At 42.6% G+C, this 14,306-nt stretch overlaps 2 protein-coding genes across 16 annotated transcripts; both read right to left on the bottom strand.

Moving 5' to 3' along the window:
- Positions 1-3,434: 3,434 nt before the first annotated feature.
- On the bottom strand, positions 3,435-6,592 carry txnipa (thioredoxin interacting protein a). The gene is made up of 6 exons (XM_084033094.1): positions 6,201-6,592; positions 5,933-6,008; positions 5,480-5,627; positions 5,043-5,402; positions 4,661-4,960; positions 3,435-4,564 (listed from the first exon to the last, which is right to left on the bottom strand). Exons 1-6 carry the CDS (start codon positions 6,454-6,456, stop codon positions 4,514-4,516), a joined length of 1,191 nt encoding a protein of 396 aa, XP_083889220.1. The 5' UTR covers positions 6,457-6,592; the 3' UTR covers positions 3,435-4,513.
- A 3,288-nt stretch (positions 6,593-9,880) lies between these two features.
- Positions 9,881-13,798, bottom strand: LOC311027387 (uncharacterized protein; the record flags this gene model as incomplete). Of its 15 annotated transcripts, none has more annotated exons than XR_014598597.1 (10): positions 9,881-9,998; positions 10,254-10,302; positions 10,622-10,964; positions 11,093-11,147; positions 11,575-11,630; positions 11,944-11,994; positions 12,231-12,314; positions 12,483-12,507; positions 12,811-12,896; positions 13,729-13,798. XR_014598597.1 is itself a non-coding variant. In XM_084031397.1 (6 exons), the coding sequence occupies 5 exons, from the start codon at positions 12,182-12,184 to the stop codon at positions 10,290-10,292; spliced, it is 420 nt and encodes a 139-aa protein (XP_083887523.1). In that variant the 3' UTR covers positions 9,881-9,998; positions 10,254-10,289. The 15 variants fall into 15 exon arrangements, 4 of the variants coding, with proteins under 4 accessions (XP_083887523.1, XP_083887525.1, XP_083887522.1 ...); XR_014598598.1 differs by having other exon boundaries at positions 13,656-13,752; XR_014598601.1 differs by lacking the exon at positions 13,729-13,798 and having other exon boundaries at positions 10,622-10,676; positions 10,840-10,964; positions 12,811-13,025.
- Positions 13,799-14,306: the final 508 nt, after the last annotated feature.

The following is a 14,306-nucleotide window of genomic DNA, read 5'->3' on the forward strand; positions in this document are numbered from 1 at the left end:
TTCGGCAAACTTTACAATTAATTTTTTCGTGACTTTGTCTCGACAAACTATACTTTGATTTTTTTCATTCGTTTTTTTGACATACTATGAAATTATTTTTTTTCTTGACTTTTGTCGAAATCCTATACTATGACTTTTTCCAACAAACAATACTGACTTTTTTTGACATACTATAAAATTACTTTTTTCATGACTTTTTTTGACAAACTATAAAATTACTTTTTTCCTGACTTTTTTCGACGAACTATAAAATGTACTTTTCTCATTACTTTTTAATCGCCGTCTGCAACATAGAATTGTAGAGTAGTGTAATGGTTTTCACTTCAGTCTTGCAACAAGAAGGTTCTGGGTTTGAGTCCTGGTTTGGGTAAAGTAAATGTGGAGATTTATTGTTGCCCGTGTCAACATGGGTTCTGTTCAGGTTGTCAAAAAACAACATTCCTATCACTTTTTTCGACAAGTATATAACTCAGACTTTTTCTACGTACACAAAAGGCATATTTCTCTCAAATTTTGTTCACAAAATTTGTTTAAATTTGTGTAAGTGAGCACTTCATAAAACTAGTGACGTAGTATTAAATATTGAGGACATTCAACCACCAGACCAATGTTTGACACCGCATGTCCCAAAGTGATCCTAAACTTTTATGACCATTTCAGAAAATGCCTAGAGACTATTGCCTCGAGAGCACACAGTGAATGCAGGTTGCCTACTTTACAGGTGGTGTGACACGTTAGACAGGACTCTCCACCACCATCAATCACAACAGGGAATATGCTTAGGAAGAATCTTCCAGTAGAGTCCGACACACTAAAACTTGCATCCCAATTCAGCGGGCGCAGCCTTTGGAGGCCGAAACCCAGGTGTCTGAAATGAGACGTCTGGGGGTCTGGGGATTTCCTTTTTGTAAAAGGAATTCTGTTTTGAAAAGAAATCATATTCTATTCTTGTACATTTGGGACACAGCTATGACAAGAACACATTTTCATTGCTTTTTCGTCCTGCAGGTAGTCAACCACCATTATGCAAATAATGCTGTCAATTCAATGATCAGACACATTCGTAGAAAAATTGATGCCCATGGTAATAAAATATGTTTTTCACAGTTTTAATAAAAATGAAAGCTATAAAAGAATGGCAGTAAACTGACTCCATCAGAAGCCTTAGCCTCTAATATAAAGTCCAAACACCATTTAAAAATATATTGTTTCATTGCAAGACAAAAGACAAAACCCTTCTGGGAAGACAAACGCAATGACGATGAACACAGCATATTATGTAATGTTGTTTTGCACTAATAAAGGTTATGGAAAACTGGGGATCAGTTTGTCCTCCATGTCAGACTTTCTTGGAAAGCAGAGGCAGAATCGGACGCCAGGATTTTCCACATGCATCGGTCAAACAAACAGAAGGCGTTTCATTTGTTGACACTTGCCCTACATGTAACTGTAGCCGCCCACCGCCACACTGGTGGAACACTTGGAAACGTTCTACACACTCACATGTCGCTTCAACCCAAAATATCTACACCTGCTGTTGTTCGTATACTTCCATTGTTACGTATCTATCTGTAGTGACATGAAACGAAGGGGAAACTACGTTTCTGTGTTTCTGTCACAGTTGAGAAGACGTTCTGATACGCCTGCAGTAACGTTACTCTGTTTGTCTGGCGTTGTGATCCTCCCCCACGAACACTGTTTATAGACAAGGACCAACTGTGGTGTCTGGGAGGTGCCTGCTCGGGCCTCAACGTGCAAACAACCATGAACATCCATACTAAGTTTCCTTGCAAACTACCATGAACATCCATACTAACTTTCCTTGCAAACTTCCATGAACACCCATACTAAGTTTCCTTGCAAACTTCCATGAACATCCATACTAAGTTTCCTTGCAAACTTCCATGAACATCCATACTAACTTTCCTTGCAAACTTCCATGAACACCCATACTAAGTTTCCTTGCAAACTTCCATGAACATCCATACTAAGTTTCCTTGCAAACTTCCATGAACACCCATACTAAGTTTCCTTGCAAACTTCCATGAACATCCACACTAAGTTTCCTTGCAAACAACCATGAACATCCATACTAAGTTTCCTTGCAAACTTCCATGAACATCCATACTAACTTTCCTTGCAAACTACCATGAACATCCATACTAAGTTTCCTTGCAAACTACCATGAACATCCATACTAACTTTCCTTGCAAACTTCCATGAACATCCATACTAAGTTTCCTTGCAAACTTCCATGAACATCCATAGTAAGTTTCCTTGCAAACAACCATGAACATCCATACTAAGTTTCCTTGCAAACTTCCATGAACATCCGAACTAAGTTCCCTTGTAAACTTCCATGAACATCCATACTAAGTTTTCTGGCAAACTACCATGAACATCCATACTAAGTTTCCTTGCAAACTACCATGAACATCCATACTAAGTTTCCTTGCAAACTACCATGAACATCCATACTAAGTTTCCTTGCAAACTACCATGAACATCCATACTAAGTTTTCTGGCAAACTTCCATGAACATCCTTACTAAGTTTCCTTGCAAACAACCATGAACATCCATACTAAGTTTCCTTGCAAACTTCCATGAACATCCTTACTAAGTTTCCTTGCAAACTTCCATGAACATCCATACTAAGTTTTCTGGCAAACTTCCATGAACATCCTTACTAAGTTTCCTTGCAAACTTCCATGAACATCCTTACTAAGTTTCCTTGCAAACTTCCATGAACATCCATACTAAGTTTTCTGGCAAACTTCCATGAACATCCACTTGCGGGTGAGCAGCGAGGCCCAGAGCAGCAGCCCCTTCACAGAGTTACTGTGATAAACAGTGTTCTTATCTGTTTCTCTCAGCGGTTACCAGACGTCAGCAGCACTGAGAACACTATGAAAGGGGGAAAACATGCACATGCCTCTGGCTGAATGATGCAGAACAGGAATTCTGACTGGAACGATTCTACAGTACACCCACTATCGCCAAACTGGTTCAATCCCACCGTGTGTGAGGCCAACAATACAATTCAAGGTTATAAAGGTTTTGCTCTAAGATTACAGAAGTAATCATCATTTGACATCTCACCTACTTACTCCTAAAGAAATACTAGGCTAGAAGCCGAGATAAAGCTTGGCAGGAAGTCCATGATCCAGACCATAAAAGGCTCCATTTTCCACTTCCCTACTTCAGGAGGAAGCTGGACCTTTCCAAGTCACTGGTTAGGATTTTTAATGAAAATTCACCATGATCAACTTTTTGTTTTCGTCCTAAATGTGGTCTTAACTTTCCAGAAAACAACTTTACAGTGAGGACCAATATTTTTAGGCTTTTATGGTCAAAACACTGATAAAGCCACACGTTGGATAACAGATTTCACTGATTTTAAACCAGTCACACAGGAAAGAGCAGACACGTTGGATATTTTTCAACATTCCTTTAATAAAAAACTAACCCACAGGGTTTCATAAAAAAATACTTTCTTATAAGTATCATGAATGCATGGCAAACATTCTTTCTCACAAATCTGTCTTCAACAGTGATTTTCTTTTAGCGCCCTGAAGGAACAGCAGTTGTGAAACCACCACAGCGGTGAGCTCACGTTGAAACGTCGTCCACGACAACCGCAGATCAGAGCCAATGATTATCCTCACATTAAGGTGCATCCTACGACACTGGAGTGTGTACTGGATTCTCGTATGTTATATTTAGCTTCTTTACAGCCAATCACCAAGCTGGGATTTGGAAGTCAAAAGTGAGGTTCCAACACGTTACTGAGAAAATCCGATCTCCACATCACAAACAAAACATAACAGAAAATCTTGTAGGCAGTAGTGAAGCAAAATGCATCAATCAAAAAGTGCAATAAAAATATAGGAACAAACCACATTTTCTTTCTCAAAACGCTGGTACATAAAACAAAATGTGGATGCTGCATCAGGTTCTACAAACATCCAAGAAAAAGTATTCTACATGCTGTAACTGACAAAATGACACATTCTTTACAGCAATACAAACTTAAACTTAAAACAACTCCTCAAGTGAAATCCCTTAAAAAATACAGGAATGACGAAGCATCGTGAGGACAAGACGAAACCCCCCTAAAAAAGCACAGATGTTGCAGCGGCCCGGGGTCTGACTCGTACAACGCTTGGCCCCAATAAACAGTCTTAACAGTGGCTGATAAAGTCAAGTGAGAACCTGAAGGTTCTGAGTCTGGAAGGCACAACTCATTCAGAAACGCAGCGCACCACAGCCTCTGGGCTCCACCTCCGGGTTGGTGACCCTGAAAGACCCGGCGGAAGACTCGGCGCAAGTGATGATGAAGCGAGGTGAAGACAGCAGACAGAGCTGGCAAGTCTATTTTTTTTTCTTCCCGCAGTCCAAGCTTTACTTCCCCGGCCAACACGTCTCCTCTGGAGTTTGGACTTTCTGCCCCTTTTTCCAAGTGCTTAAGTTGAACGGTCTCTAGAGAGATAGACCAGGATTCCCTCCGGGACTTCAGCAGACCGGCAACATGCGAGCGTTGCCATTGAACACCTCCTCCTCCGCCTGAAAACAACAAGAGTTTTATTTAGAGCAAAGGTCTTCTCAATGCAACGAGAGGATTACGCTTGTGTGCTGATACAACAAGGTTGAGACGCCTACCTCGGTGTATGCCGGCGGCGGGAACGGGAACGCGGGGGCGGTCATGAAGATGGGGCTGTCGTCACCGTCGAAGTCATCCAGGAGCGGCGTGAGCGGCTGGTCTAGACGGCAGTCTTGCGTGACGTCACAGTAGCTGGGAGGCTGGGATGGCATCCTGAGGGACACCCAGCTCTGGGAGGCGTTGCTGACTGAACCCTCCTGGCTGCTCACGCTGTTGCTGCGGCTGCCAAGGCCGGCGGTGCCGATGACCAGCGGCAGCTCCAGGATCAGCTTCTCGCTGCCGGGGATGTGGATGTAAATCTGGAAGGAGAGCGGCCATAAACGTTAGCGCTGTCTCAGAATGTAAAAAATAAAAAAATACACGCAGCATGTGATTGCCTACCATGAGAGCGTACTCCACGCGGATGATGTTGCTCCCCAGCATGGACGGTTTGATCTTCGGCACCCTGATGGTCTTCCCCTGCCAGGCGTCACACATGCCGGAGATGATGTGGTTGCCGCGCACCGAAGACAGCTTCTGGCGGAAGACTTTGGTGCGTCCGTTGGCCAGATACATGTGTTTGGCGATGATGGCGGCCTTGGGAACCACGATGCGGGAGCAGGTGTTCTCGAACTTTGCGTTGATGCAGATGTCTTCGCCTTCGCAGAAGCCACGGCGGTCGATTTTGACGTTCAGTGACACCTGGCCGTCGGGGATGAACATGCAGGTGACTTTCTTCTCCTTCATGCCGCCTGCGGGAGACTGAGGAGACGCAGGGAGGTCAACTCACCTGTCAAACTCACGCAGCACTGCGTCATGAATGTATCCTGTGAACTCACCAGCAGGTCTGGGGTGTTGACATCCAGGGGCTCCTCCACCTCAAAGGGTTTCTTGCATTCGAGGGTGGCCTGTTGAGGCCTCTCCAGCAGGGCCTTCACATAGTAGTGGACGTAGCCGAACTTCCCCTTGTATGACGACACCAGCTTCCTGAGAGGACACGTGGGACGTTAGAGAACAATCGCACCTCACGGATTTCATCTGGGAGACAATGGCTTTCATTGTCTCACAAATCATAAGGTCCCTCTTCATAAATACGTTTGAGATTAACATGATTATTGATGGATTTGTCTCCTTCAGAAATACAGGATGAATAAATACATTTTGGGTGTTTTTTTAATTTTTTTTTATTTGTATTTCAAGCTGGACATATTTTTTGAAAGTCTCTCATTAGGATACTATGTTTCAACACAAACATGTACTTTTATTAAAGTTAAGTAAACACGGGGTCTTACCCTTGCAGGGGGAGCTCAAATCCAAAACTGTACTCGTATTTGTTTCCGGGCCTCAACACGACTGAACCATCAGAGTCTGCAAAAAAAAAAAGGAAAAGTAAATAACAATGACATAAGTTGCAGCTGTTTGTTTGACATCAACTCCCCTCCATAGTTCAACTATTAGGTTAACAATTACTAATGCAATTTATTCCACTTTTTTTACAGTGTGACGTCACAAACAGTTTATTCCGCGACCCTTTTCTGATGGTAAAGTAGACCGCCGTACCTGTTGGCTGGTCGTCCAGTCGCAACACCTCCTCGTAGCGGAGGTACTCGGCCTCCTGGCGGCACCGCTGCTTGCCCTTCGCGTACTCCACCTTGGCGCTGCCCAGACCCAGGATCTTCACCGCGGAGACCCGGGTCACCTCGTTCACCTCCACCTCCACCCGGCCGGACACCGTGTCCCCGCCGCAGTAGAAACTCTTACTGGGGTCCGAAAACACCACCTGGAAGCATTTCATTCTCTTCGCCATGGCCACCATGACTGCGTATTTTGTGTTTTTTTATATATATCCGACAACGAAAAGCTAACAAAGCTGAATTCCGCTCGCTAACGGAAACACAAGCTTCCCGTTTCTTCCTTCTTCTCGCTTCTTCTTCCACTTGAATCTGCTGTAAACAAAGAGGGCGCGGGTTGGGTTTTATGTGAACCGACTGCCCACGAATCGGGACATGAGCAGCAAGGCATGGACGGTGTGGCTCAGCGCGTGCACACCGCTCCCATTGGCGGAGAATCTTTGTTTGTGTCGGCTCCGGCCAATGAGCGTGCAGAAGCGACGCGTGGGCACCGCGTGGCTGCGAGGAGGGAGAGCGTGCTCAGCAGATGTGAGGAAGTCGAAGCCAGGCAGAGAAGCGGGTACGTTTGTAGTAAACAGACTTAAACAGGGAACAACGGTGAGTCATCGTGGATCGGACTAATGATGAGACATTTAGGGGGTTACTGATACTGGGAAAACCTTAATTGGTATCACCTACAAAATATGTATAATTTACTGTATGAAAATTAAGTTTTCAGTATGAATAAGAACACAGTATAACAAATATTGGACACTTTTATGCCTTTAATAGTTATAATAATAAGAAAATGACCCTACTTCTCATTGAATTATCACATTATAAACATTTTATAGTCCTCTTTAATTCAGCATGATGTTTATTTAGTTAATTATAAAATAGACCATAAAGCAGGGCATGCTTTAGGGTTCTGCAGATCCACCCGTCGCTCTTCTGTAGTCAACAAGCCTCAAGTTAACAAAATGGTTATACTCTGTCTTCTTGAAGCTTAACATAATAATAAACTATCATGGAAGTCTATGCACAGACCAAGCAAGTTAATTTGGGTTGAGGGGCTACTGCAATGCCTTGCATTAGAAAAACACACATATGCTGTTAAAGGGAAATATAAGACGTTTGTAAAGATTTGGGGCTCATTTATGGAGTTTTTGGAGGGGGATGATTTCATGACAGCTCTATAGTCTATTGTTCTTGCTTTGTTTTATGTATTTATTTTACTTTTTGTTTTGCTCATTGAAAAAAGACAATAAAAACATTTGTCAAAAACAAGCCTCAAGTTTGGCATTTTGGCCGACGCTATCTTGGATTTTTATTTTTTTGCAACCAGTGAAAAGAAGCGACCATATTTGGACTGCAGAGGAGCGACGGGTGGATCTGACGAACACAACCGTACTGGATCTGAGTTAAAGTAATCTTTGTAGCGTATTGCATTGGTAGCATGATAGCATGGTAGTGGTAGCGATCACAATGTAGCCCCGCCCCTAAAGCATACGCTACTTTTTGAGACCATAAACTACCGAGATAATAAATAAGGTGAGAAGTAGAGTCATATTATCATAGACTTCAGTACAATCAGACTCCATGTGCATCCAGAGGAGTCGCCCCCTGATGGCCAACAGAGAGAATGCAAGTTTAAGGCTCTTCAGCATTGGCTTCACTTTTCATGAACACAGATGACATAAATAAACAGTCCACACTGCACAGAGAGTACCAGGAACCGGGGTCCAAATAGGGACCTGGCTGCTAATATATATATATATATATATATATATATATATATGAGCAGAGACATGTGTGACACATGTACTTCCTAGTTTCACTGCGGTTTCCTTTGTTTGTATGGTATCATGTGACCCACACTGCACAGTGTTGTTTGCTTGAACTAGAAGCTGTTTTGAATCTGCTGATCTCACAGATTGTTCTCCTCTGCGAACTTTCACCTACTTCCGTTAGACATCGTGATACCATTTAAAGGAATGCTCCGCCCAAATACTTGAAGATGAATCATTCCTCCGCGATGGATTAATGGAAGAGAATAACGGGCACGTGAGCCTGGGCAAGGTCATGGGTATAACGGCGCAATCTATTCAGCAGAAATACTGTGTTGTTACAAAGACAGTCGCACGACTACAAAGAGAGATACAATAAGTACAAAGTGATGCAAAAACAACAATAAAAAATATGCCAAACGGCCATCAAACAATATGTGACAAAGAGACACGAGAGCAACGACAGATCTGCAAAAACACTAAATAACTACAAACACAAAAAAGCACAAAAAAGCACAAAAAAGCACAAATGACCACAAAGAACCAACGACAACAATAAAAACAACAGATGCAGAGAGACAACAACATGGATGGGGTTCGTGTTTTGAGTAATGAGATGGATGTTGAGGCTACATGCCTGTTGATGCAAAAACCGTATTTGAAACTGAAAAAACCTTGATTTAATAAATAATAATAACTTCCCTGAGACTCGTAGCAGCAGATTCAGGTTTCATTGCAGGTTTCCAAGGACAAATTCAAGCACGTTTCAAACCTTGAAAACAAAATTCAAGCATTTTCAAGGATTTCAACCCTGGTGTTTGCACTGGAAAAATCAGAGAGAAAAAATGTTTTATTGTGAAAATATTGTAAAGGCATTTTTACACGTTTGTGACTGGAATATTTTTCTGTGACTTTGAATTTAGTGAAAAGTGTGAATGTTTCCTACAACAACAAATCTCAGGTGCTCAAGTGTTTTTACCTTCATACAGTGCAGAGCTGGAGTCGCTGCTCATGAAACCTGAACTCACCAGGGCTCAGTCCTTCTGCTCGTGTAAATAGACTGCCCCCTAGTGGAGGAAATATGCTGCTACAGCTGTAAACGTGTCAGGTCTGCTTCTCCATGTTTAGATAAGCCTCTGGGGACAGAAAGCAGACCTGAACCAGACCTGAACCTGGATGGTTCATAATGTAGAAGATCAGAGATTATTTTGGGCTTCAATGATAGTGTTTTATTAAAAAGTATGATTATTCACAGTGTGAAGACCTCAGAACTGGACTAATGTGATCCACGTTCTTGGTCTTGGCGAGGACTGGGGCAGGTTCTGTATTAGCGAACCAATGAAGGAACTGAAAAATGCACACAAAAAAAATAGCATAATCTAGCTTTATTTTAAATTGACAAAGATAACCGAATGAATACACAGAAAAGTGATGAGCTTTTATAATGCCAGCCATCTTTGATAGTGTAACCTAGTATTAAATGTATATGAAAGTTTTTTTTCCCCCTAGAAAAATGTGACACATGTCTGAGAACCTGCTACTGGAAAAACACCCTTAAAATAAATTGCACTCAATTAATTTTGTTAAACCAAATGTATCCCTTCGCCGACAGCAGCTGGAGAGCTCCCCCCCCCACGTCATGTGTGACAATATTTACAATAGCTGATCATGAAAATTCACCATAATCAACTTATTGCGAGGGTTTAATCATCTGTGAAAATCCTTTATCCTCCCCCCAAAACTTTTTAAGTCACCTTGGTGCAAAGCATCACCTAAATAAAGACATTGTAAATAAGTTCCCCCCCCCCCCCCCCCCCCTCATAGAGACCAAGACAATTGAGAGTTTTGCGTCAGATATTTTATTTGCAGTCATCGATTACAAAGTAGACAAAATCCAGTGACACTTTATGAAGTTGTGTAATTTGCAGGAGTGAAGGCAGCTGGTTCACCAAGGCCTCGGTCTGAAAACAGAGGAAGAACGTTGTTACGTCTGTGGCTGCAGTCAGTCTACAGTACAGACAACTGAACACGTTTACAGACGAGGCAGTAAAGAAAGGGCAGCTCATGTTCCCAACAGGTCTACTCAGCAAGCTGCTGGAGAAGCCCAGTGGGATGGGTTTTATTTCTGGTCAATTCCACAGCAAGACAGGAACGGAGAGTCCTGAAAGCCTTGGTATATGACCAAACACTGAAGAGCATTAATAACAATAACTCACAGTGAAAGGCTGCCGATACTTGATCCAGACACGGGATCATCTCAGGATTCTGAAAACAAACGAGTAGGAGTTAAATTACGTTAACGGCATCCAGATTCCTTCATATTTACCTACACAGGTCAAAGGTCGAACTGTTCAGTTTGCAGAGCATTGTCAGTATTCTCAAATTAAACACTTTCTAGTTTCCCCACTAAGATGAATGTACTGCAGAAATATCCCACAGAGCTCATGGTAGTGAACCTGTGGGTAAAGCGAAACCACAGAGTTATTCTGTGAGGCATTTCCAACGACATGGCCCTACAGTTAAAGGCCCGTCGGGATAGACCTCAGCTCATTCTGATTTAAAACTCTAAAAGTGAAACACTCACCTCTGCTGTTGGATCCCAGCGGTGATACGAGGCCGTCCTGTGCTGCTGCAGAAACCTGGAGGAACAGTCAGCATGTTTATTAAGCACCACTTCATATTTAGACACTCCAATGATGACAAAATAAACCTAAAAACCATGTTAAAATGTAGACGTCTGGAAACAAACGAGTAGGAGTTAAAATAAGTCGACGGCATCCAGATTCCTTCATATTTACCTACACAGGTCAAAGGTTGAACTGTTCAGTTTGCAGAGCGTTGTCAGTATTCTCAAATTAAACACGTTCTAGTTTCCCGTCAAGATGAATGTACTGCAGAAATATCCCACAAAGCTCATGGTAGTGAACCTGTGGGTAAAGCGAAACCACAGAGTTATTCTGTGAGGCATTTCCAACGACATGGCCCTACAGTTAAAGGCCCGTCGGGACAGACCTCAGCTCCTTTGGATTTAAAACTCTAAAAGTGAAACACTCACCTCTGCTGTTGGATCCCAGCGGTGATACGAGGCCGTCCTGTGCTGCTGCAGAACCCTGGAGGAACAGGGAGGAACCGTCAGCATGTTTATTAAGCACCACTTCATATTTAGACACTCCAATGATGACAAAATAAACCTAAAAACCATATAAAATGTAGACGTCTGGAAACAAACGAGTAGGAGTTAAAATAAGTCGACGGCATCCAGATTCCTTCATATTTACCTACACAGGTCAAAGGTTGAACGGTTCAGTTTGCAGAGCGTTGTCAGTATTCTCAAATTAAACACTTTCTAGTTTCCCCACTAAGATGAATATACTGCAGAAATATCCCACAGAGCTCATGGTAGTGAACATGTGGGTAAAGCGAAACCACAGAGTTATTCTGTGAGGCATTTCCAACGACATGGCCCTACAGTTAAAGGCCCGTCGGGACAGACCTCAGCTCATTCTGATTTAAAAACTCTAAAAGTGAAACACTCACCTCTGCTGTTGGATCCCAGCGGTGATTACGAGGCCGTCCTGTGCAGCAGCAGAACCCTGGAGGAACAGGGAGGAACCGTCAGCACGTTTATTAAGCACCACTTCATATTTAGACACTCCAATGATGACAAAATAAACCTAAAAATCATGTTAAAATGTAGACGTCTGGCGAGTGTTTCAACACACAACCAGGACTCCAAACACAGACTGCGTGGAGACCAACGATGCCAGGTGTTGAGTTTGTCTAGCACTGACTTATGAACATTCCAGCTGATAAAGCAACTGGTTGCAGATACCATACAGTGCCTTCTTTTACATTTGGCCACATACTCTAAATCACTCTTAAAAAAAAACAGAGTTGAACACTCACCTTTGAGCCAAACGCCTGCAGGAGGAGAACATCCTTCGCTGCAGCAGAAACCTGGAACAGGACAGAGTGGGAGGTCAGATAATGTGGGTTTTGCAGATAAACTGAAGGTGTGTAGTGTTTCAACACACAACCAGGACTCCAAACACAGACTGCGTGGAGACCAACGATGCCAGGTGTTGAGTTCCTCTAGCACTGACTTATGAACATTCCAGCTGATGAACCAGCTGGTTGCAGATACCATACAGTGCTTTTATTATGCAGTAGATTTTTCTCTCTTCCCAACTTACCAGGCTTCACTCAGCACCCTCGGTCCTTCCACGCCACAAGCAAGATGGCGACGGCCAACCATCTGTTCCCACCAGTCCTTAAACCTGCAGAGGCAGAACCAAGGTTACCGCGTGTCCCACAAACCACCCACGTACTCCGTGAGCGGCACAAGTTGTTCAGAGGCAGCTTATCAATCACACATCAGAGCAGTTGAACATATTGCCAGATCATCATGACACTAAGAGTAGATTTAGTCTGGTAATACTACTCACCGAGCTGGTTTGATGTTCTCGGCACCTGAAACGGAGAGGACGGTTTAAATTCACCACCATTAATAAACAATAACCACGTTAAACTATTAACGGCTGTCAGTTCCCATAAGTAACACTACCACAGAGCGAGCAGCAGTGGGTTGCAAGAGAATAATTGCTCTATGCACTGTATGACCTCGATGGACCACCGAACAGGACCAGAGCTCATACTGTGCCAACAAGTTTAAAATAGGATTTTAAGTCAAAAATCAGGATTTTCCTCTCCACCCATGTCTAGTTGTTCGTTTGCAACCACCTGGCAAAACATTACATGGAGTGAAATACTAACCTCATGTGCCAGAGCTTCATCGTCATCCACAGTTCATCCTGAAGGATAGTTCATCCCACATCTCCTTCAGCAGCAAAGCCATAATCCTGCAAAAGACAGTTGGGTTTTAATAAATAAAATATCTAAAAACCAGTCAAATCACTGTTTCAGGCCTCATTGTCACCGTTCTGCAACAGACAGTGCAGAGATGAAAGCAAAACCTGGAGTTATATAGCCACGGCTGACCTGGGATCAGCCCACTGCACAGATCAATCCCAATGACAAGTCTGCACGGTGGCGTCGGACCACGTGACTGAGCAGGTGTCCAGAGAAGCGATACGGATGCAAAGTCAAGAAAACGCAATAACGACACACGAGACTATCAGTTATGTCTGCATGACGTGGAAGGTGAATCAGCGGACGGAAGTAAAAATGTGGGATAAATATAAAATAAACGTAATAAATAATTAAAGTAGGTAAGCCGATATTACAGTATGCTACAGTAATAGGATAGCATCGAAAGTTACCATTAAAGAAAAGTTAATAAAAACCGCGCCTGTTCTTCCCGATCGACCATAATGCACCGCGTGGAGCTTCTTCACGGCAGACATTTTGAATCGTCACCGCAGGAAAACGCGTGAAAGTGTCCCATCAATTAAAGGCCAGTTAAATAGCGTTTAATACTTAAGAGTGATAGGGGAAATCAATGTACCAAAAAAAACAATACATTATTAACTAAACGTTTAAAGAAACGGTTAGCTACCTCAGCGTCACAGCTAGCTAGCAGCCGGCTCTTCAGGTTAACGTTACCGAGGACGAATTAGTGCGCAAACAAATGTTCTTAAATGATTAAATAAAAATCGCACCATCGTACACTACGTATCCACAGTCCGTGTGTATCTTTGTATCGTCTCTACTGGACTGACCGCGTTCTCTTACCTGCTAGCTCTCCGGACAAGTTCCCACCGAACAACGAGCGCTGATAAGAGGATCCTCTGAGGGGCCGCACACGTACTTATAGGTTGAGTGACGTCATTTGACACAACCCACGATGCGTTCAAGGCAGCATGGAAATCCTAACTACAAATGTTTGAATATCAAATCCGCCGACATCGACGTTTGGTTGATTTTCAGTGCTTTTTTTGTTGTTGTTTTGAATGCGGAACGTTTACTGGGATGTTGATAATTACTTATTTTAAAACCGGCTGAGATTTTTTTTTAACTGTAAACACTAAACCCAGCGCTATATTTAATATTATGTGCATGTAATATATTTTTATTTATCCATGTGTGCTTTATTTTCAATATTGCCTTGCTGTTTTTGTGAATGTGTTTATTTTGTTAAAGAGAAATGTAAACTGATATTCTTTATGAGAAATTGCATTGTGCTTGTTCTTTATAACAAACATATTGTGTGAAATACTTAATTAATTACTGAATATAATGAATGTATAGTTTCCTATCTGCCACTAGCAATTATATCTTAGATACAAAGTTTATACATGTTTTTGTTTGAG

This window comes from Eutrigla gurnardus (genome assembly GCF_963514095.1).
Source record: "Eutrigla gurnardus genome assembly, chromosome: 17".
Classification (NCBI taxonomy): domain Eukaryota; kingdom Metazoa; phylum Chordata; class Actinopteri; order Perciformes; family Triglidae; genus Eutrigla; species Eutrigla gurnardus.